The sequence below is a fragment of the Canis aureus genome, chromosome 15 (genome assembly GCF_053574225.1).
Source record: "Canis aureus isolate CA01 chromosome 15, VMU_Caureus_v.1.0, whole genome shotgun sequence".
NCBI lineage: Eukaryota > Metazoa > Chordata > Mammalia > Carnivora > Canidae > Canis > Canis aureus.
Window position 1 is genome coordinate 11,647,687 of NC_135625.1, and position 26,988 is coordinate 11,674,674.

The 26,988-nt window shown below is 46.2% G+C and overlaps 2 protein-coding genes and 1 pseudogene across 4 annotated transcripts in view; 2 read left to right on the forward strand and 1 right to left on the reverse strand.

The window, feature by feature from the left end:
- LOC144284254 (uncharacterized) overlaps nt 1–10,147 on the reverse strand; it is a 28,808-nt gene extending 18,661 nt beyond the window's left edge. For both annotated transcript variants that reach the window (XM_077848581.1, XM_077848580.1), the window contains exon 1: nt 9,957–10,147. The gene's annotated coding sequence lies outside the window, so the exon portion shown is untranslated. The remainder of the gene's footprint in view (nt 1–9,956) is intronic.
- A 77-nt stretch (nt 10,148–10,224) lies between these two features.
- LOC144284255 (proteasome subunit beta type-4 pseudogene) lies at nt 10,225–19,844 on the forward strand (annotated as a pseudogene). The gene is made up of 6 exons (XR_013352616.1): nt 10,225–10,307; nt 11,039–11,214; nt 11,462–13,056; nt 15,992–16,106; nt 16,712–16,874; nt 17,936–19,844. The product of XR_013352616.1 is annotated as a proteasome subunit beta type-4 pseudogene (transcript).
- A 965-nt stretch (nt 19,845–20,809) lies between these two features.
- DEFB108B (defensin beta 108B) lies at nt 20,810–26,784 on the forward strand. Its single transcript, XM_077848590.1, has 2 exons — nt 20,810–21,151; nt 26,483–26,784. The coding sequence occupies exons 1-2, from the start codon at nt 21,094–21,096 to the stop codon at nt 26,641–26,643; spliced, it is 219 nt and encodes a 72-aa protein (XP_077704716.1). The 5' UTR covers nt 20,810–21,093; the 3' UTR covers nt 26,644–26,784.
- The last annotated feature ends 204 nt before the right edge of the window (nt 26,785–26,988 follow it).

Here is a 26,988-nt window from a genome sequence, read left to right on the forward strand (position 1 = left end):
CACAAGAGATGCATTTAGAGAAAATCTGTGTGTAAGTATATAACTCATAGATGAATTAGCAATAATTTAACTAACAGTTAATAATTTAACTTAACACAGTCTCTGTGCCAAGGACAAAAAAGGACCCATACTATGAAAAAATGACTGATATCTATACCAATTCACTTGTCTTTCCTTCCCTTTCAGAACTGCAATCTGGAAAAATGATGTTATTAAGTGAGCTTCCTAGAATCCCAACACCAGTGATGGGCCATTCCAGGTGCTAGGGAGATAGTTTACAAGGTAGCATAAACAAAATAGTCTTGCCTTCTTGCCTCCTACCTTTTTAGCAATACACAAATTGGAAAGCAAAGGCACGGAGTACCAGTATAAGCTTTAAATATGAAGTAAGTATAAAACCAAATCTGTCTTTCAAATTAATACTATAAATGAAAAAAGCTTTCAAATCCAACCTTTCGTAATCTTTAACATCCAAAGCTATTCAGAAAAGGTGAAAATAGAATGAAGTTTATAATTACTGTAAATTTTATATATGAAAGCATCATACCTTTATAGCACACATGGTCCCCTGCATACAAAAGGTTTGTGCAAGGATGGAGGAAAACCTCACGTTTTTAAAAAAGGAATCTGCAAAGTCCCTATACACAATAAAATAAGACTGGAAAATAACGACAACCACAGAAGACATGTAATGCCAACTGAAAATTAAATGGAAAGTTTCTCTTTTAAAATAAAATTAACAATTTTTTTAAATGTACATTATGAACAATTTTTAATATATAAAAGTACCAATGGTACAAACTTAAAGCAATATTCATGGAAAATTTTATCTTAAGTATTTGATTAAAGATTAAAATAAATGGTGTAAACATCTACCTCAAGAAGATGTAAGCTGAATAAGCATGAAAATCTGCAATACACATTATGATGCAACAAGCATAAATTATGTTACTAGTGTGGAGGAAGGAGTGTTAGGGCACTGGACAGAGTACTTTCAATAATACATCAAGAATTTATTAGTTAACTGGAGGAGGAGTTAAGATGGCAGAGAAGTAGGAGGACCCTGAGCTTGCCTCCTCCCTGGAACACAGCGAGATAATTCTCAAATCATTCTGAACACCCAATAACTCAATCAAAGGTCTGAGAGAACAAAAACTGCAAGTCTACAAGCAGCAAAGAAACGCCCTTTTGGAAGGCAGGAGGTGCGGAGGTTGCTTGGTAGAGGTGCAGCTGTGGATGCGGCGCAGGGAGAGAGCCTGCCCGCTGAGGCTCCTGCAAAGTGTTAGAAGCAGTAGGGGCAAAATCCGAACTTTTGGAAATCTGCCACTGTGGAGACACTCCTGGCTTGAAGGTGCTCGGGTGGCAGAGCGAGGGCGGAATCCCAGGAGTGACAGGGTGGTCTGAGATCCCCTGGGTCGCTGGAAGAAGGGGTGGTGCCAAGGTGCGGCGCTGCTGCAGACACAGGAGCTGGGGAGCTGGCCGAGAGCAGCGGGTCCTAGCGCCCGCTTTCTGCTACAGGTGCTCAATGCCACAGGTGCTCATGCCACCGCTTTCCTGGGACCTAAGGGCACCCCCCCTCCCCGCCCCCAACGAGGGTCCACAGTGAGTCCTTGCAATTTAGACTTTGGAAACTGGCTCACATGCCTGAGATGAAAGGGATCGGATGCAGGAAACAGGGTTCAGATGGAAATGGGGTCACATCTAGGGGGACTGCTTGCTCTTCTGGGAGGGCTCCCTGAAGAGCAGGGGCCTGGACTTTCCTCTCCGAGGCTACAGAGCAGGGCACCACCAGCTGCATCCCGCCCATCAGTGCTGAAAGTCTTCAGGCAGCAAAACAGCGCCACAGAGTGGAGGCGGGAAGCCCTACACCTCGTCCTGCCCCCAGAGGATGGCACCCTCTACTAGGTCCCACTGTACTTACTGATCATGGAGAGTTGCAGAGCTTCAGCTCCAGGGGGAAGGGGCTCAAGCTGCCTTTTTACATTTATTTTTTCATTTTCTTGTATCTTCCAATTCCTGCTTTTTTTATTTTCATTCTTATTTTTCTTGAGATTTTATTTGAGAGAGAGAGTGAGAGAGTGCACACAAGGGAGAGAAAGAAGCAGACTCCCTGCTGAACAGGGAGCCTGATGTGGGGCTCAATCCCAGGACCTAAGCAGAAGGCAAACACTTAACCAACCAAGCCACCCAGGCACCCCTTAATTCTTAGTTTAATATATATACTTTTTTGTATACTTTTTGTTTTTTATTTTGGGATCTAGATTCTTTTCACAAGTAAAATAAAACATGCCCATGATCTAGGTCTTTGTTTTGTTTTTCTTTTTCTTTTCTTTTCTTTTTTTTAAATTATTACTATTCTTTTTTCTCTTTCTTCTTTTCTGTTCTGGACAAAATGACAAGCTGGAAGAATTTACCCCAAAAGAAAGAACACGAGAAGAACTCACAGCCAGGGATTTAATATATATATATATATATATATATATATATATATATATATATATATATATGTAAGTAAACATCTAAACTCGAATTTAAAACAATTATAAGGAAAGTAGCTCAACTTGAAGAAAACATAGAAGACACTAGAGAATCCCTTATTGCCAAGACAAAAAAAAAAAAAAAAAAAAGTCTAGTCAGGTCAAAATTTAAAATGCTATAACTGAAATGCAAACACAAATGGAGGCCATAAAAGGAAGATGGATGAAGCAGAGGAGTGAGTCATTGATACAGAAAATCAAATTATGGAAAATAATGAAGCTGGAAAGGGGAGGTAAAGAAAGGTAATGGACCATGAAGGCAGACTTAGGGAACTCAGCAACTTATTAAAACATAATAACATTTGTATCACAGGAATCCCAGAAGATCAAGAGAGAGATAAAGGATCAGAAGGCTTATTTGAACAAATTATAGCTGAAAATGTCTCATCTGGGGAAGGACACAGACATCAAAATCCAAGAATTACAGATAATTCCTATTAAATTCAAAAGCCAGCCATCATCAAAGCACATCATAGTCGAATTCACAAAATACACAGACAAGGACAGAATTCTAAAAGCAGCAAGAGAAGAAAGGTCTTTAACTTATAAGGCAAGATAGATCATGTTCATAGGGATCTGTCCACAGGAACTAGTAGGCCAGAATGGAGTGGAAGGACATAAATGGACAAATATGCAGCCAAGAATTCTTTATCCAGCAAGGCTGTCATTCAGAATAGAAGGAAAGGCAGAGTTTTCCAGACAACAACGAAAGGAGTTCCTAACCACTAACCCAGCCCTGCAAGAAATTTTAAGGGGGACTCTCTGAATGGAGGAAAAAAAAAAAAAAAAGACTAAAAGCAACAAAGACTATAAAGGACCACAGAACATCACTAGAAACCCCAACTCTACTGGTAACACAATGACACTAAATTCATAACGCTCAATAATCACTCTGAATGTAAATGGATTGAATGTATCAATCAAAAGACACCGGGTATCAGAATGGATTAAAAAAAAAAGAAGAAGAAGAAGACCCATCTATATGCTCCTACAAGAGACTCATTTTAGACCTAAAGACACCTGCAGATTGAAAGTGATATATAGAAACAAACAAAAAAGCCCAGAATGGCTCAAGGAAGCTAAGAGCTGGTTCTTCAAACCTCTGTCTAGACTTATCAAAAAGAAAAATGACTCAAAAAGATAAAACCATGAATGAGAGGAGAGGTCACAACCAACACCACAGAAATACAAACAGAATAGTATGAAAGATCATATGCTAACAAACTGGGTAACCTAGAACTGGATAACTTCACAGAAACGTACAAACTAACAAAACTGAAATAGGAAGAAACAGGAAATTTGAATAGGCCCAGAACCAGAAAAGAAATTGAATCAGTAATAAAAAATTTCCCAACAAAAGGCCAGGGCTGGATGGATTCCCAGAAGAATTTACCAGATATCTAAAGAAAATTAATTCCTATCCTTTACAAACTGTTCCAAAAAATAGAAATGGAAGGAAAACTTCTGAACACACCCAGCTAAGCCAGCCTTACTTTGACTCCAAAGCCAGAGAAAGATCCCACTAAAAAGGAAAATTACAGGCCAATATGACTGATGAAGATACAAAAATTCTCACTAAAATACTAACACTGAATTCAACAGTACATTAAAAGAATTATTTACCATGATCAAGTGGGATTTATTCCTGGACTGCAGGTGGTGTTCAATATTTGCAAATCAATGTGATACCCTTGATACCCTATATTAATAAAGGAAAGGATAAAAACCATATGATCCTGTCAATAGATGCAGAAAAAGCACTTGACAAAATCAAGCACTTGACAATTTCTGTTAAAATCCCTCAACAAAGGAGCAGCTGAGACATACCTCAACATCATAAAGGCCATATACGAAAGACCCACAGCATCATTCTCAATGGGGAAAAACTGGGGGTGTTTCCCAGGAAAAGGACAAGGATGTCCAGTTTCACCATTACTATTTAACAAAGTATTGGAAATCGTAGCCTCAGCAATCAGACAGCAACAACAACAAAAAATAAAAGGTATTCAAACTGGCAAGAAAGTAATAGCCTCAGCAATCAGAAAATAAAAAGAAATAAAAGGTATCCAAATTGGCAAGGAAGAAATCAAACTTTCACTATTTGCAGAGGACGTGATACTCTATGTAGAAAATCTGAAAGACTCCACCACACACACACACACACACGCACACACACACACACACAATGTTACAACTCATACATGAATTCAGCAAAGTCGCAGATTATAAAATAATGTGCAGAAATCTGTTGCCTTTCTATACACCAGTAACAAAACAGCAGGAAAAGGTATCAGGGAATCTATCGCATTTACAATTGCACCAAAAACAGTAGAATACCTAAGAATAAATCTAAATAAAGAAGTAAAAGATCTGTACCCTAAAAACTACAAAACATTTATGAAAGAAATTGAGGGAGACACAAAAAAATTTAAAAACATTCCATGCTCATGGATTGGAAGAGCACATGCTCATAGACTGGAAGAGCAAACATTGTTAAAATGTCTATACTACCCAAAGCAACCTACACATTTAATGTAATCCCTATCAAAATACCACAAACATTTTTTACAGAGCTAGAACAAACCTAAAATTTGTATGGAACCACAAAAGACCTTGAATAGCCAAAGCAATTGTGAAAAAGAGAAACAAAGCTGGAGGTATTAGAATTCTGGCTTTCAGGCTATATTACAAAGCCGTAATCATCAACACAGTAATGGTCGTGGCACAAAAACAGACACACAGATCAATGGAACAGAAGAGAGAACCCAGAAGTCGACCCACAACTGTATGGTCACCTCGTCTTCTACAAAGCAGAAAGAATACCCAATGTAAAAAAGACAGTCTCTTCAATAAATGGTATTGGGGAAAGTAGCAACATACAGAAGAATGAAACTGCTGGGCCACTTTTTACACTGTACACAAAAATAAATTCAAAGTGGATGAAAGACCTTGATATGAGACAGGAAACCATCAAATTCTTCATGGATGAAAGACCTTGATGTGAGACAGGAAACCATCAAATTCTTCGAGAAGATCACAGGCAGAAACCTCTGACCTCAGCCACAGCCAACTTCTTACTTAGACACGTCATTACAGACAAGGGAAAGAAAAGCAAAAATGAACTATTGGGACTTCATCAAGATAAAAAGCTTCTGCAGAGTGAAGATAACAATCAACAAAACTTAAAAAAAGCATATAGAATGGGAGAAAATTATTTGCAAACAACCTATTGGATAAAGGGTTAGTATCCAAAATCTACAAAAACCGTATCAAACTTAACACCCAAAAAACAACTGAGTTTAGAAATGGGCAGAAGACATGAATAGACACTTTTCCAAAGAAGACATCCAGATGGCTAACAGACATATGAAAAGATGCTCAACATCACTCACCATCAGGGAAATACAAATCAAAACCACCATGAAATACCACCTCACATCTGTCAGAGTGGCTAAAATTAACAACACAAGAAACAGGTATTGGTGAGAATGTGGAGAAAGAGGAACCTGCTTGCACGTTGATGGGAATGCCAACTGGTACAGCCACTCTAGAGAACAATATGGAGGCAGTTCCTCATAAAGTTAAAAATGGAACTACCTCATGATCCAGCAATTGCACTACTAGGTATTTACCCAAAGGATACAAAACTACAGATCTGAAGGGGGACATGCACACCAATGTTTACAGCAGCATTATCAACAATAGCCAAACTGGAGAGAGCACAAATGTCCATCAACAACTGATGAGTGGATAAAGATGTGTAATATATATATATACACACACACACACACACAATATATATATATTACACACACACACACACAATGGAATACTTCTCAGCTATCAAAAAAGAAAGAAAAAAAAAACAAGGAATCTTGCCACTTGCAACAAGGTGGATGGAACTAGAATGTATTATGCTAAATGAAATCAGAGAAAAATAAATGCCATATAATCTCACTCATATGTGGAATTTAAGAAAGAGATGAACATATGGGAAGGAAAAAAAGGAGAGGGAAACAAGCCATAAGAGGCTCAACAATAGAGAAGAAAGGGTTGATGGAGGGAAGTGGGTGAGGGATGGATTAGATGGGTGATGAGTATTAAGGAGGTTACTTGTTATGATGAGCACTGGGTGTTATATGTTAGTAAAGAAGCACTGAATTCTACTTGAGAAACCAATATTGCACAGTATGTTAACTAAAAGTGTAAATTTAAAAATAATTTATTAAAATAGAAAGTCAACCTTATACTTTATTTTTTTGGCTAATGGGTAATAAATAAAATGTTAACACACAACACAGTGTAGTAAATAGCTTCATCAGCATCTCATTCACAACTGAATTAGACATTTCTGAGGCTGCAGAAATAAAATCTTCTGGCTTAAAAAAAAAAATTCTAGGTCTTGAAATAATTCCAATAAGAAACACAGTATCTCAAGTCATTCTGGTCATTTCTCAAAAATACCTGGCAATTCTATTAGGTTTTGTATGTCGATTCTAACTTCCATGTAAAACAAATGCTATTTCAAACCTTTGCTATGACAGATGAATTTCCATAGACTTGTCTTTCCTCTAAATTCATCAGATGGTTGGTAACTTATTTCACAAATGAGGTAGGTAATTTTGGAGGTAGATGCTTTTAACCATGAAAGTATTCCTGGACTCACGTCCCATGTTTATGCCGTCTTTCCCATAACAGGTGAGGAATTATTGTTAATCTCAGCTAGGTTTTTTTTTTTTTTTTTTTAATCTCTAACGTTATGTTTGGGTCCTGTCATTTCCTGCCATATCATGAATTTTGTTATTACTTATAAACTAACAACTTTATCCTCCATTTGATCCATTCTCTTAGCACTTAAATGTTATGCTGTTATTTTCCAATATGAAATTTGAATTAAAAAAAAAGGAAAGAAAGCGTTACTGGGCTACTTTTATGTCTAGCTGCTGCCTTCTTGTCTCCTTTAATCCAGGGGGAAGGTGGGGTCCTTTCAGCATTTCTCCGCATCTCACTCTAGCTCATCCCACTCTAGTCTTTTTTTGGGAGCGGGGTCGCCATTAGTTCATGGGCATCATTCTTGCTGACATAAATTGACGGACAAGTCTCCTGAACGTTCTATGTCCTGTTCTGACAGGTCTGTGCTGAGAGGGCAGACTCAGGGAGGATGTCCTACGACTGTCCGACCCTCTAGAAAAAACAGCTGTCAAAATCATGGGATAAGGCCACACCTATTACCTCGAAAAAATGTACAAACTTGAGTAACACCTGCTTGGGTGGCTCAGTCAATTAAACATCCGAGTCTTGATTTAGGCTTAGGTCATGATCTCCAGGTTGTGAGACTGAGCTCCAAGTCAGGCTCTGCATTCCGCAGAGTCTGCTTTAGATTCTCTCCTCTCCCTCTGCCCCTCCCCTCTCCCCTCACAAGTGCATGCATGTTCCCTCAAATAAATAGATCTTTAAAAACATGTATAAACTTTAAGTATACTTATCAGAGAGGGCTTGGAAATGAAGGAACCAACTGTTGAACTTTATAAACTTTATAAACTGTTGAACTTCCTTGAGTAAAAGCAAGAGGAAACTGACAATTCAAATTTTACAGATCAAGAAGATAATTAATAAAAGTTAAAAGAAGATTAGAAGATTAAGTAATGAAACAACAAAACATTGACAGAAATTGAGAGAAATCATTGACAGAAATCAAAACATTGACAGAAATCAATTAAGTCTCGAAAGAAGAATCAAGAAAATAAAAAGGACACACAAAAAGCTGCTTTCTCAGGCAAGCTCAGTCTTGACAAGTCACTCCTGAGTGTGGAGATGACTTTAGGGGCTCGGAATCAACCTAACACTTTCCTGTACTGCAGCCACACACACAGGGAGGAATTTGCCTCGTGGGGAGGCCAGTCCTCTGCTGTTCACCGACAGTGCGGACTCGGACATCCAACACCTACGTGAAAATCAACAGGTGGGTTTTTCTGCCTGTTGTTTCAGAACGCTCTCCTATTGTAGGCGAGCCCACGCATCTGGGGGTGCAGTGAGTGTATGAAGTGGACTGACCTCTGGAAGGGACCCCACGGTCTCTGCTGGGACCTGCTGAGCACAGAGTCGGAACAGACACTTCACTCCTCCTGCCCCAGAGCTGCTCAGACTGCCTTCCATTCGGGGAGCCCTAAGCGCAGACAGCACTCTGACTCCCCCTCCAGGCTCCCTTCCCAGAGTCACAGCGCCTCCTGCCTCCTCCTCTTACTGGGGGATGCTTTTGTTCCATGCTTGCTTTAAAACATCTGGATCCTTTCCAGATGTCAAGCTGCCTTGTGGCTCCCTGCGTGTGTCGAGGTGGGCAGGTGAAGCCAGTAGAGGGAACAGCACCATCTTCGCAGAGATGGCTGGGCCTACAGGGGATCCCGTGGCAGGGTTTGCCCTCCACACCCCTACCCCACAAACGACAGAGCGTGTGTCTCATACTCCTGAGCAAGAGCGCTTCTCATTCATGCTTTTTTTTTTTTTTAATCACAATCTCAAATATTTTATTCTTCTTTTCCAGAACATCCTATTAAACTATCAAAAACAAAAACAAAACATGAGATTAAGAAGACCTAATTAGTAGGACTGGAGAACATGAAAGGAGGTCAGCAGTGGAACCACCTGAGTAACTTCCTCAGTTATAAACGGATGGGCTCGCTCTCCAGAGTCCCCCCGGACACTCGAGCTCCCCCTGGGTCACTCGGGGGCGGGGAGGGGAGGGCAAAGGGAACGGAAACACACTGCACTGTCCGCTTAGGGCAGGACGTCAGCAGGGGAGGAAGATGATGATGTGGACTAGCTGCTTACACTAAATTCCCGCTGTTGATTTAAAGAGGAGTGAGTAGCAGCATCTTCACCGAGGCCGCACGGACGAGAGTGGCCCGCTGCTGCTGACAGGAGCACCGAAGGGGGTGTCCAGGACAACAGGCTGCAAAACCCCGGGGACCTCGTCGTCGGGATCGGACACAGAGCGTTTTAAAAAAGGGAGTGGGGAGTTGGAAATCAAAAACAAAACTCCAAAAATAAAATAAAATAAATGAATTTGGGGTCCCCCCCCCACCCGGGCCCTGCGCATCCCTTTAGTCACTTTTCTTCCAGGGCTTCCAGCCCGGGTCACACACACCGTCTTGCTCGGTCCAGGCCCATCCGACCCGCTTCCCTAAACGGATCTCCCCCCGCCCCCCCGCCCAGTGTCCCGGGGTCTCCCTGGTCTCCCCCTGCCCCCCCGAAGATGCCCCTGCCCAGGAAGTGCACACTTCTCGCGGGCTCGTCAGGAACGCGAGCGCAGGCGGGCAGGCACAGCCGGCGGGGCTGGGGGCGGGGGTGTCACCGGGGCTCCCCGAGGAGGGGCGCGGAGGGAGGGGTCCCGGGGCGCGGCCGGCCTGGGAACCAGCTTACCGGAAGCAGACGCGGACCCAGGGCTGGGCGGGGCTCCCCGCGGGCGGGGCGGGCGGAGCTGGGGGGGCTGGAAGGCTCGCGAGGCCCCGCGCTCCGGGCGTGGAGGACGCAACGCTGGGGGCATCCACGTGCGAGCTGCAGCCACAAGCGCTGAGCCTCCAGCGAGGACGCCCTTCCGTCCGGGAAATCTGCTTCCGGGTCGGCCGGAAACGGCGAGCTCGGTGGGGCGGGGCCTGGGCGGAGAGGGGTGTGCTGCGCGTGCGCGTGCCTTCGCCACGCCCCCCGGGGCGCTTCCGGTCTGCGCCTACCTACTTCCGCTCGCAGAGCCCGGCCCGGCGCTTTAGCGTCCAGGTGGGTGTGCGGGGTGACCTGCGGGTGCTGGGGGCGCGGGGACCTCGGTGCGGAGATGGGGGCGTCGGGATGCCTGCATCCCCCACGTGAAATGCTGGTGCCCTTTTCTGTGGGGCGAGTGTGGACTCCGAACTGGCCTGGGCGGCCCCGGCTGGGGCGGTGAGGACGGACCGCCGAGGCACAACATCTGCGGAAGATGGAGACGTTCACGTGCCTTTGAGAAGGACGTGCCTGACATCGCCAGGTGCCCGAGTTACTAAATTTCACGTTTTTCGCTATCTTTATTCGGGAGCCACCTGAACGAGCGTTTTTAGTTTTGAAAAAAGTCAGATTTTTTTGAATATTTTATTTATTCATTCATGACAGGCACAGACAGAGAGAGAGAGAGAGAGGCAGGCTCCATGCAAGGAGCCCGACTTGGGACTCGATCCCGGGTCCCCAGGATCACGCCCCCTGGGCCCAAGGTGGTGCTAAACCGCTGAGCCACCCGGGCTGCCCGAAAAAGTCAGATTTTTATTTAATCTTCTGTTTTTGTTTTCTGTTTCCGAATGTTTTGTGTCAAGTGTGGGAGAAGTCTTGGGTTTTCATTCCTTCCGTGTGTGTTCTCTGACAAGAACACTAAAAAGCACTGGATTTTCAAATTTCAGTCGCATCTCGTATACCCTTAATAAATATTAACGGGGAATGTGTGAGTGGAAAAAAAAAAATCTCCTTTTCTCTCTCCTTTGTAGATTCTCAAGTTCCTGCTGGAGGAGACTCGGCAAGACTAAATCACAACTATTCATGCAGCAGAATTTTCTCAAAGATGAATCCAAAAGAAGTCGTCTTCTGGTTTTCCAATAACCTAACACAGATTTCTCCGACTTTCACATTTGCTTGTAAATATTGAATGTCGGGACCCATGGAGGTAAATTCTGGAAAGGGAATGTTCTCGTAGGCAGAGAGCACTAAACGCTGTGCGGTTCTTGTGGAGGGAGTGGGGGGGAGCCTTTCCCACAGGGCCTCTGGGTCTCTCAGCGCAGAGATCACTTAACCTGGGTGATCTCACCTCGCTTGTCTCCGATCTGTGGGGAGCTGGACACACATTAAGGAGGGCTGTATATGATTTGGGGTCAAGGAATCCAGGTACCTGAACCTCTCGCCTCTCTCTTTAGGTAGAAGTCAAGTGATACAGTCCTGCCAGTGTAACCCATCCAGCCTCCAACCCACCTTCTCCATCAAATCTTAAGCGTTTACACATAGCATGCTTAGGGGGCTGAAAGTCGACTGATGTGATAATGGAGTGCATGGAGGATGTGTATTGTTTGGAAGTTCTCTACGAAAAAACGAGCTCGTAAGATAAGATGGCGTCTTAGTAGACTAAGGTCTGCCCACATCTCTAAACCATGTTTCCCTGGCTGAGAATTAGGTCCAATGAAAGCTGAAGAGTGAAAAGAAAGTGTGTATTGGAGTATAATTTTTTTTAATATTTATTTATTCATGGAAGACAGAGAGAGAGAGGCAGACACAGGTAGAGGGAGATGCAGGCTCCATGCAGGGAGCCGGATGTGGGACTCGATCCTGGGTCTCCAGGATCACGCCCTGGGCCGAAGGCAGGAACTAAACTGCTGAGCCACCCAGGGATCCCTAATTATTTCTATCTATGTTTTTGTTATTATTACAATGAAAAGGTATTTTCCAGTCATTCCTTAGGAAAATGCCTTAACTGAAGAACGAGTTGCTTTTTCAGGAACTGATGCAGCCAAAAATAATCATTGACTATAGGATGGCATTTGGAATAGGGTCACTCTGATGGCCTGATGGGTAGACGGCCCCTCTAGAGTGGAATGCATGTGTGTAAGAGAACCTGTGTCTCCATCATCCCTGGGATGATGCCCTCCCACCTTGGGGGGCGGGGGGGGGGGGTCTCTGGTTCCTGTACATGTGACCATTGAGGGCCCTGAATATCCTGACATCTGAAGGAGCCTCCAGTTGAGAGCAGATTTGTGCTGTGAGCCAAACCTGGGAGCTACTGGGGAATGAAGCAGTTTCTCTCTTGGGTTTAGGAGGGTGGAATGAAGGAGCTTGAGCTTGGAGATTCTGATTCCCCTTCCTGGGGAGTTGACCACACGAGGGGGTAGAAAGTGTGAAGTTTGTAATTATGGTGTCCCCTGGTGTTGAGACTTTTTCTTAGCCTTTTGTCCTGAAATTCTGCTGAGATCTTTGGAATGCTCAAACATCATTTATCTCATTTTTTTCATGGTAAAAATAAGTTCCTGTGTGGATATATATATTAATACTCTAAACATGCATGTTGAAAGTGAAGAAAGCACAACCCAGAGGCACACAGACCATGTGTTTGTGATGAAAATGCACTCTCCAGCCATGTTCCAGGCCAGTCCTTCCAAATGGTCTTCCTGAGATCTGACAATGAATGGTGGAGCTCCGGGTTCATGACAGCTCCCTCATTCCAGCCTCCTAGGAGCCAGCCCCTCATCCTCATAGACTCTGAAGTCCTTATGTCTTAAAGCTTTCTGAGGAGCGCTAGGCTCTAAGCTGATGTAGATAATTGTGAGGAAGCTCCTGACTGCATGTTCACCCTCTCCAGCCTTTTCAGGAGGACAAGAGCAGTTCCTACATCCATGAATATATTTGGAAAAGTGTAGTGATTCTGGAGGGCCAAGGATGCCCTCTCTGGGCCATCCTGGCCAGCACAATGTGTTCCTGGTCCCTTGGGATGCCCCTGACAGCACGTGTACCAGCAGGGACAGTAAGTGTATATGTCAGAGGGGAGCCCTCAGTAATCATCTTTGCTATTCATTTAATGAAAGGTAGCAGATAATTTTTTTGTTAGTGGCATTTGAGGCAATTTTATAAGATATTAATATTGTGTAGCCTAGAACACAGGAAAAAATTCCTGATGCATTGATACCTCCATAAAAACCTCCATTATTAAGGCAGAGGATCTATTGATCTGTAATAATTTTCTAAAGCACAATTTATCTACGTTCTTTCTAACCACGGAAGTCTATGAATTCAATACCATCTGCATGTAGAACACAAACACTCTTATTTCTGGATGCAAATAAACAGACTCGTCTCCAAACAGACTCGTCTCCAAATACAAAATCCCAAATCTAACCAAGGCCAGGCAAAATATACATATGCCTGCAGTCCCGGATGCACATACTTATCCCATATACCCTCCATCCAAACCACAGGTGTGTAATAAACATGCTAAAAGCTATGTAGATGGCCCAGCCCATTGCTCCTTAAAAACAGGCTGCTGAACTTACTTTGACAACCTGCCAAAAATTTAACTTAAATTAATACCAGTAGAAAACATGAAAACAAAACCCCTACCCGTCATATCATGGGAATATATTCCACACTGAAGTCTTCAAAGTCGCTGAACATGGGTCTCCTATTGCAAAAACAAACATCCCATGCCCATCATCACCTAACTTTCCAGACACCACAACTGGCAAGTCCTCAGACCCAGCAATAGGCTCAGTCCTCTCCAGAAATCTTGCAATAGAGGCCTACAACCCAAAGCCCAGTGTACACTAATGCACACTGAGTACAATGTCCCATGAACACATGCAGAAAGACAGTTCCCCCTCCCCCACATGCCTAGCCTACTCCAGACCATGTCACAAAATATTTCCTGTATATGGGTTCACCCTGGAATGTTGTCTCGACTACCTACTGGCATGAGTGTATGCAAAAATAAATCTGTCTTCATCATCCATGAATGATATGTGTGTGCATGTTCATGTATAAACACTTGTACAGAGATTACTGGGATACATCCAGAGACCTCTTAACCCTTCTTATTATTCCTCTTGTTAACCCCTGGCACTCTCCCAGACATGGGACTTTGCCAATGTGCATTTCCACCTGAGCAGGGATATCCCTGGTTGAATGGCTGAGCAGGTGGTTTTCCTGTTCAGGATTTCCTATTCTGTATTTTGCCTAGCAAATCATGACAGCATTGAAAAGCAGAGGGGATTCTAGTCTCCTGAGGATGGATTCAGGCTTTGGCCAGTACTTTTCTGGAGGAATTTCCCCTGGTCTAAGGCATATTCGTTTGGTGTGTCTTTTTTCCACATGTTCCTCCGACTCAAGAACTTTGATGTAGGAATCTCTTTCAGGCAATGAAACCATTCCTTTCTCTCTGAATGGGCAGCAGTGTTCTTTACCTTCTTCCAGAAACTGCAGATTTTTCTAAGTTCATTTTTGAGCTCTCAGGGCCACCACTGTATGCATTTGTGTCCTAGGACTGCATGAACCTCTGGAAATTTTCTAAGTACCTTAGGCATGCAGGCCTGGAGCTCAACTGCAAGTCCCAGAGAGGGCTCTCTGCCAGTCTGAGCAAACTCAGAATTTTCTATGTCCTGTATGGTAGTCCTAGAACCGCAGGTGCTGGCCTGTTTGGCCCCCTGCTAGTGAGGTAGTACCAAGGATCATGCCTTCCAACAGGCTTTGGTGAACGCATGGTATGATGATACTGTTAACATAATGGGTTTCAGGGAAACTAAATGGCAGAAGGCTAGCCAGGAGGTGAGATCTGACGTAGAGCTGGGGGCTCCATGCCCTGTGTAGGCAGGGCTTCTGAGGCTGGAGGGGACAGCAGGGTCTGGTCACTACTTCCTGGTTGGGAGCCCTACCCAGCCATCCATGTGACAGAACTACTGAAAGCTTCTGAGTGCCTGTGGTAGGCAGGACCTGGACCAGTGTCTCTTACCAATGCTTGGTAGCCGTGTGTTCCAGAGCTGGCACACAGGGCCCTACTTTCACTGGTAGCCTCATGTGGCTTCTTTTCTTTTCCCCGCTACTGCCTTCCCTTGCCATCACAGACCACATTTCATGGTGCAGTCCTAGGACTCTGTCTCCAAACTATACCGTGAACCTCTATGTCGGTACATTGTTGTATACTCCGAGAAATCCATTCTCAATCTCCATCGCTTTACTTTAATATTATCTTCATGAAAGTGATTAATATTTGTGTCGTTAAGATCATCATTGTGACTGTTACTGTTGTCATTCACTATTATTATGGTTCCTATCACGGATCTTTTGTGTGATTGTTGATATATGATGTTGTATAAAGTTTCTCAGTTTGTGAAGTCTATCCAGTCTACTGAAGACTATCCAAAGGGAACCCGAAGACATGCACACACCCAGGACCTCCGGGCTCCCTGTGTACCGCCTGATGCTAATTCAAAGGATGGGTCTCCTGAACTATTCCAAGCTTCCTCTGGATGCAGGGACCTACTCATACCAGCAGGGGAGACTTGGAAAGGACACCCTGGTCTTATCTTAGGCTCTGGAAAGTATTAGACACCTCCCCCAAATGCCAGAAACTCTATATGCACACCTGCAGCCCCCAGAGAAGACTTCCTTACACCAACTGGCCACCTAAAGATTTTCTAAGTAAACTCAGGATTACAAACCCCTCCCACTGGCAGCAATGGCTCTTGAATGGCTTTTGTTACCAACTGAGATTTACGGTTTCTTTAAAAATCAGCTCAGCAACCAGGAGCCCATGCTTTGTCACTGGCATGGCAGGAAAGGGCCTCCCTACTCACCAGAGCCTCTGCAGAATTTTCAAAATCTGTTCAAGAACCCATGGCAAAAGATGCACACAGCCTCCCAGAATTCCTGAGCTTCTAGAAATTTCCTAAGTCTCCTCCAATGTCCAGGGATAGCTGGAGTAACACGAAAAGGCACTGAAAGGGTGACTGGCCTGTTGGAGCAAACACAGAATCTTCTAGGAAGCCTGGGAACCACTGGTTTCAGCCATTTCCACTCTCACAGGTAGGAGAGAATGAAGGGTGACCCCCTCCAGCAGCTCTTGGAGGAGATACAAGTACCCAGATACATCAGTCCTGAAGGTCCTGGAAGTGCAGACAGTAGAAGAGCAGCCAGATGGTTTGGGAAGACACAATACTGGCGGCTGCTTCTTTGTCATAGTCTGTGCTTCTGGGTGCCAGGTGCTGAGTCTGGAGACCTCCCTTGTTGGGAGGAACCCTGCCACAACAGCCAGCTGTCTCCTCTCCTGAAAGCTACCAGGTATTGGCTGGCATGGAGACCCAGGACTAGGGGTACCTTAAAGGTTTCCCGTAAGCCTTGTAATGCGAGGCTCACTCAGGAGTCCTTGTGTTTACACATGCCCACCTCCAAGCGGATTTTCTTATCATTCTGGCTCTTCATCTTTGCCTTCTGGGACTCTAAACTACCCCATGAGGCCCAATACTTGTACCTGTTATTCACTAAGGGGAATCTGTTCTCTGTCCCAAGTCCATAGGTTTAGTATCATTGCCAATGGCGTCAATAGACAATGATCATCATTCTTGTTGATATTCACCAGTTTTTATTGTGACCACTGTCATTACCATTATGATGGAGGTTCTCTTTTACAGCAACGAGTATATTTTCTGTATCATGAAGGGTGTCTGGTTGCCAGAGATGACTGTGAGTGTCACCAACAGATGCAGGTGCACAGCTGCTGTGAGGATCCTGTTGTACCAGCGATTGTCCTTTCACAGGAGGAGCTCCTGAATGATTCCACGGCCTTGACCTGAGGTAATGAAGTCACACCTAGAAAGGCACCCTATGCCCTCTTGATGAGACTTTGGAAAAATTTACATGTCCCTTTAGGGGCCTAGCAATGGCTTTTGGCAGCCTGCAAGTCCTAACAAGGACACCTTTGGCCAGTCAGATCCACTTAAAAATATTCTGAGGCACCGTAGGGGTCTGGTAACCCCTCTTGCTGGCTGCCAGTGAAGGACAGGGGTAAAACCAAAGTGTTTCAGTGATGCTGTGAGGACACAGAAACCTGTGATGACTGCCCGCGGAAGGTGCCACAGCAGCCTGTCTCACTAGTTTCGGTCATTTTGGAGGCCAGGGATTGCCACTGCCCAAACTGGAGGCATAGGGGCAACTGGACCTTATAGAAATGTTCTAAGTTACAGCGTCCCGGCAGCCTTAGTATCTTCCACTTCCCTCAGCTCAGAGCCAGGGAGACAGCACTGACAAAAACCCAGGCGTAATGAGGACGTCTTAAGATCACCAGAGCTGCTGGAAACATCCCCAGTGCCTTCAGTGGCCCAGAAATCCTGTTACCATGCTGGAAGGCACAGAAATGTCCATCTGCCCACCTGAGCCACCGCAGGGCTTTCTAAGTCCTGCGGGAAGCCCACAGTGATGTATAAGTCAACCGCAGAAGAATAATCCATAATAAGAAAAAGGGATGAGGGAACCTGGGTGGTTCAGTCAGTTGAGCGTCTGCCTTCAGCTCAGGTCATGATTTCAGGGTCCTGGGATCGAGCCCCATGGTGGGCTCCCTGCTCAGTGGGGACCTGCTTCTCCCTCTGCCTCCATCCTGTTAGTACTCTTTCTCTCACACTGTGTCTCTCTCAAATAAGTAAATAAGTAAATAAGTAAATAAATAAATAAATGAATAAATAAATAAAATCTTTAAAAAGAAAGATGAATATTACTAAGAAAATATTTGTAATAATGACTAACAAATGATAACATAATGATTATAGTAATAAAGTTAGCTAATGGGGAATCCCCTGTACTCATGAAACACATGATTGGCAAGGGACCAATTCTTGCCTAATGGGATATTTTGATGCCAGGGTCCAAGGTCTGCATAAAGAAAAAAACAATTAAGGCTGAAAGTAGCAGTAGAGGAGAATAGAGACCAGAGGAGGAGGAGGACAAAGGTGAATGTGAGAACGCTTGCACAAACTCCAGGTGGATGTTGTAAAGGAGATGGAGGGACTTTAGTCCTGAGTCTGCCCATCATTCCACACCCACCGGATTTCAGAAGTTTCACCCCCTGGGTGGTGTGGCTGGGCTCCACGCAGGGAAGGCAGGACTCCAGATCCAGATCGACACCCCCTTTGTAGAAGCCCCAGCTGTACCTGCTTTCAGCCCCAGCATCGCCTCAGCCATTGCTGCCTGGATGCCCTTCTGCCAGCTTTCCCCCCACAGAACCCTGGGGGTCTCGTTTGGGGGTCGGCAGGGGCAACTCAGCCTAGGGGGCTATAGGAAGGTGTCCACAGCGGTGGTTCCTGGTCCAGCAGGGGGCGACAGGCCACCACGAGTGGTTCAAGGACTCCCTGCCCCACTCAACACTGCCCTTGCTCATGCTGGATGGTCAGGAGCTGCATGCCTCCCTGTGCAGGACCAGCATTTCCAGAACACCTGAAGGTACTTAGAATGTTTCCAGAGGCTCAGGCAGGCCGAGGACACACTGAGTGCCTCGGGTGTTGGCAATGGCAGCTTCTGGGCTCTGAGTCGATACCAAATTCTAAGGAAGCACATGCTTGTCTAGCCTTGCCAGGACAGTAGGGCCGCACCCAGGACCTTGAGGAGACTTAGAATTTTGTGATGGGTCTTCACCGCCAGAACAAGAGGTTGCTGGCACCCTGAGGGGCACTTGTACATTTTCAGGAGCTCAGCAGCTCCAGAGTCGTCCTGCCAGATACCCTCTGTGCCTGCAGAAGAGTCTCAGGAATGCCATGGTTGTCACCCCGTGACTCGCTATTGCTTGCAGTCACGGATCCTGTGCCCCTGAGGGGATTTAGAGAATTTTGTGGTGACTTTGAGGTGCCAAGGAGACCCTCACTGGGGCTTACAGGCTCGCAAATCTGGTTACTGGGTCCTCGAGGGTTTTTCTGCATTCTTCAGAGGCTCAGCTGGGACAAGGACACCCTGGCAGTAGAATGAGAACAGGGGAGCAGCTTGTAGATGTGTGTCTGTAATCCCCTTCAGTAAATCTTGCAGCCTTTATAAATAGGGAACCTCTGCTCAGTGTTGCATGACCGCCCCAGAAATGATCCAAGGTTAGAAAGGTGATCATAAAGGTTAATGATGAATGGCAATCAAAACTACCATGCTAATGAACAGAATAACAGAAATATTGGCGATTTTAATAAGGATAAGTAATATTAAGCTAAGGAAATGGAGCTTATATACATAAGATGTACATGTGGCCGGATGGTGATTGATGAGCTGTTGGGAGACGGACACAGCTATAGCCCTAGAGGGCCATGGACAGCCGTCGCTCCAAGATGAAGCCGCCGTGGAACACCAGGGTCCCTGGGGGCTACGCTGACAGAGAGAGCCTCCTCGGTTATGTGGACAGGCTTGGCGTAGCTTCTGAGGCCTCTTCGCTGGCCACGGGTTATGGTACATACTTGGCTCAGCCTCTGCTGCGAGAAGTTCTGGAGAAGCAGCCAGTCCTGAGCCAGACTGAGGCCCGAGGGCTAGGGGACCGCCGCTTGCGAGTGCTGTATTATCGAGGTGCCCGCCCCATAACCGGTTTCAAATTGCCACAGTCACCGGAAAAGGTGTTGAAATTGAGGGACCACCCTCCGCAGAGACCAGCTGGGAGGTTGCTCACATGGTCAGTGGTTCTGAATGAAATCCAGGTGCATTATCCAGAACTGAAGTTGTCCCTTCTTCTAACTTTGAACTTGGCTGGTTCAAAGGTCTACTTTTCTATTGTAAAATAAATTCTTTGAAATGCAAAAAAAAAAAGCCATCATTTTCAGCTTTGCCTCCATGGCTTTCATCTTTGCGGTGACACTTGGGTTAGACACTTCCCTCTGAGTGAAGGAAAAGCACCGAGCAGCTGGGGGTGGGCTGGGGTCGGAGTCGTAGGACGCACCATGCGGTGTGTCCCATGGTTGCAAACGTGAGCCACAGGAGGGTGACCCTTGGGGTTGGGGGGGGTGCTGGCAAACAGAGTCCGGCGCAGGGACCCCTTAAGGAGAAGAGCATCGAGCGGAGGCTGCAGCCCGGCCTGCCCGCCGCAGCACACGCAGCAGCCTCAGTGGGGCGGGGGACGGCGGGCGGGGCTCGGGCCCAGGGGTCCCCAAAGCGGTCCTCTTGCTCCCCGGCCGGCCGCGCGGGGCCTCCGGGCCTTGGGGCTCCGAAACCCTGCGTGGCTCTGGCGGCCCCTCGCCCTCCCGGTGCCCTTCAGGCAGCGGCCGCCCTGGTTGCGCGCTGGCAGGGCCGTGGCCGTCTCCGGGACCCCTGCGCCCCGGGCGCCCCGCCGTGCGCCTCCTTTGACAGCAGCGGCAGCTGCCGCAGTGCGAGGGCGACTTGGAAGGTTTCGCGGAAGCTCCGGAGGGCCTGGGACCACCCCCCCCCCCGCCCCCGGCAAGGAGGCATCGGCGGGTCCGGCCTCCCCGGGCCCCGAGGTGATGCAGAGGAGCGCCCCAAGTCTCAGGGGGGCGCCCGAGGCCGCGTAGCGCCGTCCGCGCGGGCAGGAGCCAGTGGGTGCTGCACCCCCCGGGGGACTCCCGAACGTTCGCAGAGGCGGAGGCCGCACAGGGATGCTCTCCCCTCCCCCCCCCCCGCCCACGGAAGCTGCTCCTTGGCTCCAGAGGGCGCCGGGGGCGGGGGGGGGGGGGGCGGACGTGGTGCCCAGTGACCCGTAAAGCCTGGGAGGGCGCCCCTACAGGTGTGGCCACTAACCGGACGAGCTGCTTTCCCGTGCCCGATCCAGGTAGCGCGGGCCGTGCGCTCTGATGCGCGGCCGGAGGGGCCGCAGCTCTCGTTCCCATTTGGCTCGCTCTCCTGGCCCGAACTGGCGCCCACAGAGCAGGGGCCTCGGTTTCCTCCTGGAGGCCACGGTGTGTGCGTAGGACACACGCTGTTCCCGAACATCCCTAATGAGGGACAAAGGGCACCTGGCACCCAGACGAGCCCGGCGACAGCCCCCAGAGCGGCCGGGAAGCCGTGTCTGCCTCTGCAGAGCAGCCGAGCTCCTCCTCCTGCAGCCATGAGGCCGGCGGGCCTGCTCCTCGCCCTGCTCTTCTTTCTGAGCCGAGTCCTTGCAGGTAACCGGAGCAGCTCTGCCCAAGCCCTGGTAGAGTGCGGGCCCGAGACCTTCCGGGCCACCCGGAGGAGCCGGCCCCAGCAGGAGGCCCTAGGAAGTCGGAGGCCTGGGGCCCAGCCCTGCGGATGCCTGGCTCATCAGTGAGCAGCTCCCGCGGGGCTCTCGGCGGGGGGTGAAGTGAGGTCACAGGTGTTTGCTCCCTCACCCAAGATGGATTTAGGCAAGCGGACCTGCAGTGTCCAGATCTAGATAACCAAAAGCAAATGGGGCATTTTTCTAGTAAATCTTGGTTTCCAACATCCTCCACTTATTGTAGAAAAAGTTAGTCTTCAAGGTACTGGCATAACAGCCATGCCAGAGCTGGAGGGTCCCCAGCAGAGGGACTGGCAAGGGGACCTCCTTGTAAGGCTTACTCCAGTCTACAACATGCCCAATCCTTTGCTCCTTTGGACCGTTGGTCTCCTGCGCTGGACTCTGCCCTTCAAGGCTCCATCGCAGCCCCTGGCTTTTCTTCATTCTTTGCAACATTTTAGTCTTCTACAGTAGAACTTAAACACAGACGTCAGAAATGACCCGGTAGCAGAGTGTGTCCTCCTGCGGTCAGCATGCAGACAGGGGTCAAACAGGTGTAGTAGGGTGACCTGCACAGATGTGCAATGGGTGGGGCCCTCCTCACTTTCACCCAGGGGAGTAACAAGACACCCAGAATGGGTCATTACATTTGCAGAACTCGGGACATGTGGGGCAAGGAGGAAGAAGCATCTTCTTGCTCTACATCATGTAGAATGTCTTCTTCTCTGTTCTTGAGAATTCAGGGCCTCAGGGATGAGAAAGGGATTATTAAAAAGCAGGCATAGATGTATGGAAGTGGACCGTCCTCGTATAGGTGAAGGAACTGTGGTTGCTATGCTTTATGGTGTTTGCAAAAGGATGCTTCCCAAAATTTCCACCAGAAAATATAGTGGGGGGCCTGCCTGTTCTTGGTGAATCCCAACTGTCTAGCTAACTCTGGATCTTAAAGGATTGCTTGCTGCTCATGGGTAGGGCATACTTCAGATTTGTGGGGAGGGTGCAACTGGGGAGTTGCTTACAATTTGACTTCTGGAGACCTAATCTGGTGGAAGCAGGGGGGGAAGAGTTTCCGGTGTGGAGAGTCTAGGCGTGGGAAACGAGTGCAGTTAGACACCCACAGTCAGGGACGCCCTTACCAGGAAGCAGGCATACAAAGAAAGCTGTGATGGCCCTTGACTCCCAAGCTTGGTTACTGTACTGCTCAGGGGAGAGTCGCCACGTCCCCAAAAGAGAGCCCTGGCACCGATGAAGGAGAGATTTCCTAAGTGAGATTTAGGAGAGGAATAAGACATGACCAAAAAGAAAGACAAAAGCCCAAAGCAATGCAATGTTTGAATGCTTCAGGCCCTAAGCTGTGGAGGCATAGGGGGTCTGGAGGAAAATCATGGGGCAGCTCAATACTGAGAGTGTTTGAAGCTGTCTATCAAGGCTTTCATCCGCATCTTTCCTTTAGTAATATTCTGTATACCCACTAACCCACACTCACAAGAGTTTTAGGGTGAACAACAGTCTGGGACTGTACTTCAGGGCTGAGGTTAAGCGACCCCATGCCGCTGGGAAGAGCTAATATGTAGGAGCCTCACTGAGCCCCTTATGAATGAACTTCAAAATGCTTTCTCTTATTTAAAGAGAAGAATAAGTATTTTTTAAACAAATGCAAGAGTATTTTTTAACAAAACAAAAAGAACATTTATCTTTGTTTCAATGAGCACAGAAGCTATGAGAGGTCAGATACCATAAAATCATTCACTGTTGTTGATAAGATTCAAAAAGGTCTTGATGATCTAGTCTATTTTTCATATTCTACAGAGGAAAAATCAAAGCCCTGAAAAGTGAGTGCCTCCCCCAAGCTGACAGAATGAGCTACCTGTCACTCAGGGCATGGTCTTCACCTCCACCCTAAGGCTCCATTGTGCTGCTTCCTTTTTTCTGACTCTAGAGAGCGGTGAAAGGTGATGCCATATCCAATGATATTAAAAGGGGCACGTAAGCTGGTGACTTCATTTTTTTTTTAAAGGTTATATTCATTTATTTGACAGAGACAGCGCATGAGCACAAGCTGGGGAGCAACAGAAGGATGGGAGAAGCAGGCTTCCCACTGAGCAGGGAGCCCAACTCAGGGCTCGATCCTAGGACCCTGAGATCATGAAGTGAGCCAAAGGCAGATACTTAGCCAACTGAGCCATCCAGGCGCCCCTGGTGACTTCAACTTAAAAGATAAGTGTCTACATGGCTTTGCTAAAGACCCTTCTGATAAGTACCTACTAAGTGGTATCCTCACTAACCATATGGGTTGGACGGAGGAAAGTCCTTCTCGTCAGGAAATGAATGCTTTTAACCAAGTCTTCCAAACTTTGAAAATGGATTCATTTTTGTTGTTGTTGTTATTGTTGTTTTCACTGTCACTGAACCAAAGTAAGGGAAAGTAATGTGATGGTTAGAAAAGCAAGAGGCAAAAAACATTTCCAGTAATCCACTGTACTGGGATATGGGACTATAGGACACGTCTATGTGGTGGGGCAAGGGGGTGTGGTGGCTTTTCCTGCTGCCCTTAGGTGTCATTTGCAGTGGGACTAAAGCTTTTCTTTTGGAAGCCAGGGTAACAGAGGGGGATACAGAGTGGGAACAAGAGGGGGGGGATTCAATGGAACTGAGGCCACAGTCGTCTTCCATTCCCCTCCATCACAAAAGCATTAGGTGAGCTTGGATAAGTTGCTCCCTTTCCCCTTGCCTCATTTCCTCATCTGTAGGATAATTCATGAGATCAGATCATCTCTTATGTTCATTGTAACTCCAGCTTATGTTTTAGAAGCAAAGAGCTACATACGACATTGCGCAATATAAACGATTCACTAGCAAAGAACTAATAAAAATGAAAAGTAAGAAAAATGCCCTGAATAGGACTTGGATTCTTACACCCGAGTGATGGTGTGTCATCCTTTACAAAGCTCCTTTGTGATGTAAAAATTTAATGCTCAGTAGTCGACTGCAGCAAAATTGCACACCTAATGCCAAGACATGTGCACTGACAGTAACAGCCAATTCCCATACAAACATGTTACAGGATGAGCAGGAGCCGTGTCTTCATGATTTTCCACTCACTGACTGAATGCCCATTATGTACCAAGGCTTCAGTCAGGTTCTGGTATGTACAGGGAAGAATAAGCTGTGATTCTTGTGCCCAGAGAACTCATCATTAAAAAGTGAGGTCAAACAGGAAACCACACCATCAGAGAATGGAAGAAGTCCAAGAATGATGGGGTGTTCAACAGTGATTTATCACATAAGACAACTCATGTCACTGGTTCATCCTCTATAATATACTCCTTTCCTATGATCCTAGTGCCAATGGGCCAGTTTTAGCCACAGTAATGGGGCCTGTGTATATAGTAGTTGAGTTAATTTATAGATAAAATGGAGAGATGTACAGTCTAGGGATTGAAAAACTTAGATTGCAGCTCCTTTCTGCATAGTGCTCAACACTTAGGATGATCATTGACTTGAAACAGAAACACCTGGGGGCGCTCAGTCAGTTTAGCCTCTGACTCTTGGCTCAGGTCAGGATCTCAGAGTCATGAGATCAAGCCCTGAGTTGGGCTCTGGGCTCAGCAGGGAGTCTGCTAGATATTCTCTCCCTCTACCCCTGCAACTCCCCTCACTCATGCTCTCTTTGTCTCTCACAATAAATAAATAAATAAATAAATAAATAAATAAATAAATAAATAAGCAAACAAACAAACAAATAAATCTTTAAAGAAAACCCAAGGGAAAAAAAAGGTACCCTTAAAATTATTTCCCAGTTCACATTTTGGGTAAAAATCTGATGTAGATCCTCACATCTATTAAACAATGGCCTTGTGAATCTTGAAAAGTTGAATTCAACTGAATGCATTTGAATTTCAGTTCAATCCATTCAATAGGCATTTACTGAATTTATATAATGCCCTCTACTGATCTGAAGGTCTTCAAGAACTGGCCTTTATGGGACAACTGGGTGACGCTGTCAGCTAAGCATCTGCCTTTGGCTCAGGTCATGATCTCAGGGTCCTGGAATGAAGCCCTGCATTCCGGCTCCCTGCTCCATGGGGAGCCTGCTTCTCCTTCTCCCTCTGCCCCTCCCCCTGCTTGTGTTCTCTCACTCTCTCTTTGTCAAATAGCTAAATAAAATCTTTAAAAAAAGAATTGGCCTTTGTGTTTCCCAATACAAACACCTAGAAGTGCTGGTTGTGGGTACTTCTCTTAATGTCAGCCAAGAGCTTAAGAAGTTGTCATGGAAAAGGTCCACTTTATTACATATGAAGACGACTTGAAAGTGTGCCCCCCTTTTGAAACTGAGCACCCCATCGTATGTAGCTCACCCCACAACAGTAAGCAGTAAAACACAAATCAAATATTATTCGACGTTTTTAACAGCTATATTTGTTTAGCCCTTACGAAGAACCACTTTTGAGAGCAGGCTTGCAACCTGAAAGGCCAGTTCAGACGGGCAAGGGGTGAGTGAAGTATCTGACGTGACTGGGACACTTTCTTCATATTTTATATGTGGGAGTGTTGTCTGCCTCCAGGAAGATAACCTCACTAACAATTTCCCTGAAGCATCTTCGCTTTTTAGATCTCTATTTTCTTCTACTTTTCAAAGGTACACACAGAAAGATTTCTCTAAAAAGTTTCTTCTGCTTTAGGAAAATTAGCAGCACAAGACTGAAACTGAAGAAAACCTATCTCTGCCATCAGTGATAGGAGATGAGGAGGAAAGACTGGCATCAGCACAGTCCCCAGAGACCTGAAGGAGGCAGGTCATCCCGGTGGAGGCTTTCTTACCCAGATGCCCCAGATAGTGCCTGATTTTCAAGAATGCCCCAAATCCGGGGATCCCCGGGTGGCTCAGCAGTTTGGCACCTACCTTTGGCCCAGGGCACGATCCTGGGGTCCCGGGATTGAGTCCCGTGTCGGGTTCCCGGCATGGAGCCTGCTTCTCCCACTCTGCCTGTGTCTCTCTCTCTCTCTACATATATATATGATATATATATCATATATATATCATATATATATCATGAATAAATAAATCTTTTTTAAAAAAAAGAATGCCCCAAATCCAAATTTGGAGTGAAGGCATATTTTTTTAAGTGTTGGTTTAAGGAATTAAATAACAACAACAATGACAAAATCTGCCCAAGATTGTTTCCAGACACTCCTCCTACCCAGTAATTCAATAAAAATTTACGGAGACATAGTTACAATAACCCTCTTTTCCGTGCAGCCAGGGGCAGATTCAAGGAGATCTGTGCGCATCCAAATGGCTCTTGCCAGGAGTTTTGCCTGGAAACGGAAATCCAAGCCGGGAGGTGTTTAAATGGCCACGCATGCTGCCGGCCCATGGTGTTCGAGTCCATCATCGAGCCTACTACACCCAAGGAATGATCAACTCTTTTTGAAGCTTTGTGTTTCTTTAGATGTTTTATTCTCTATTCTGTGTGCTCTCTCTCCGTCTCTTTTTCTGTCTTCTCAAAGGGATTCCTATTGAGACCTGAATAAATAATAAAGCAAAACTAGCAAACACAAGACCTATTTTAAAAAGTCATTTTCACTCCATTACTGTTTGGTTCCCATCTTTCTACTGGGTCTGGACAAGCTCCCCCAGCCACTTCATCTGAGGACACTAATGGCCTTCCAACGGGAAAATGCACTACCTCATTCCTTGCAGCCTTGTGGGGTCTCCCTCCCTGACAAAGGGGCGATGTCCAGGAACTCACACAATTGGATTTC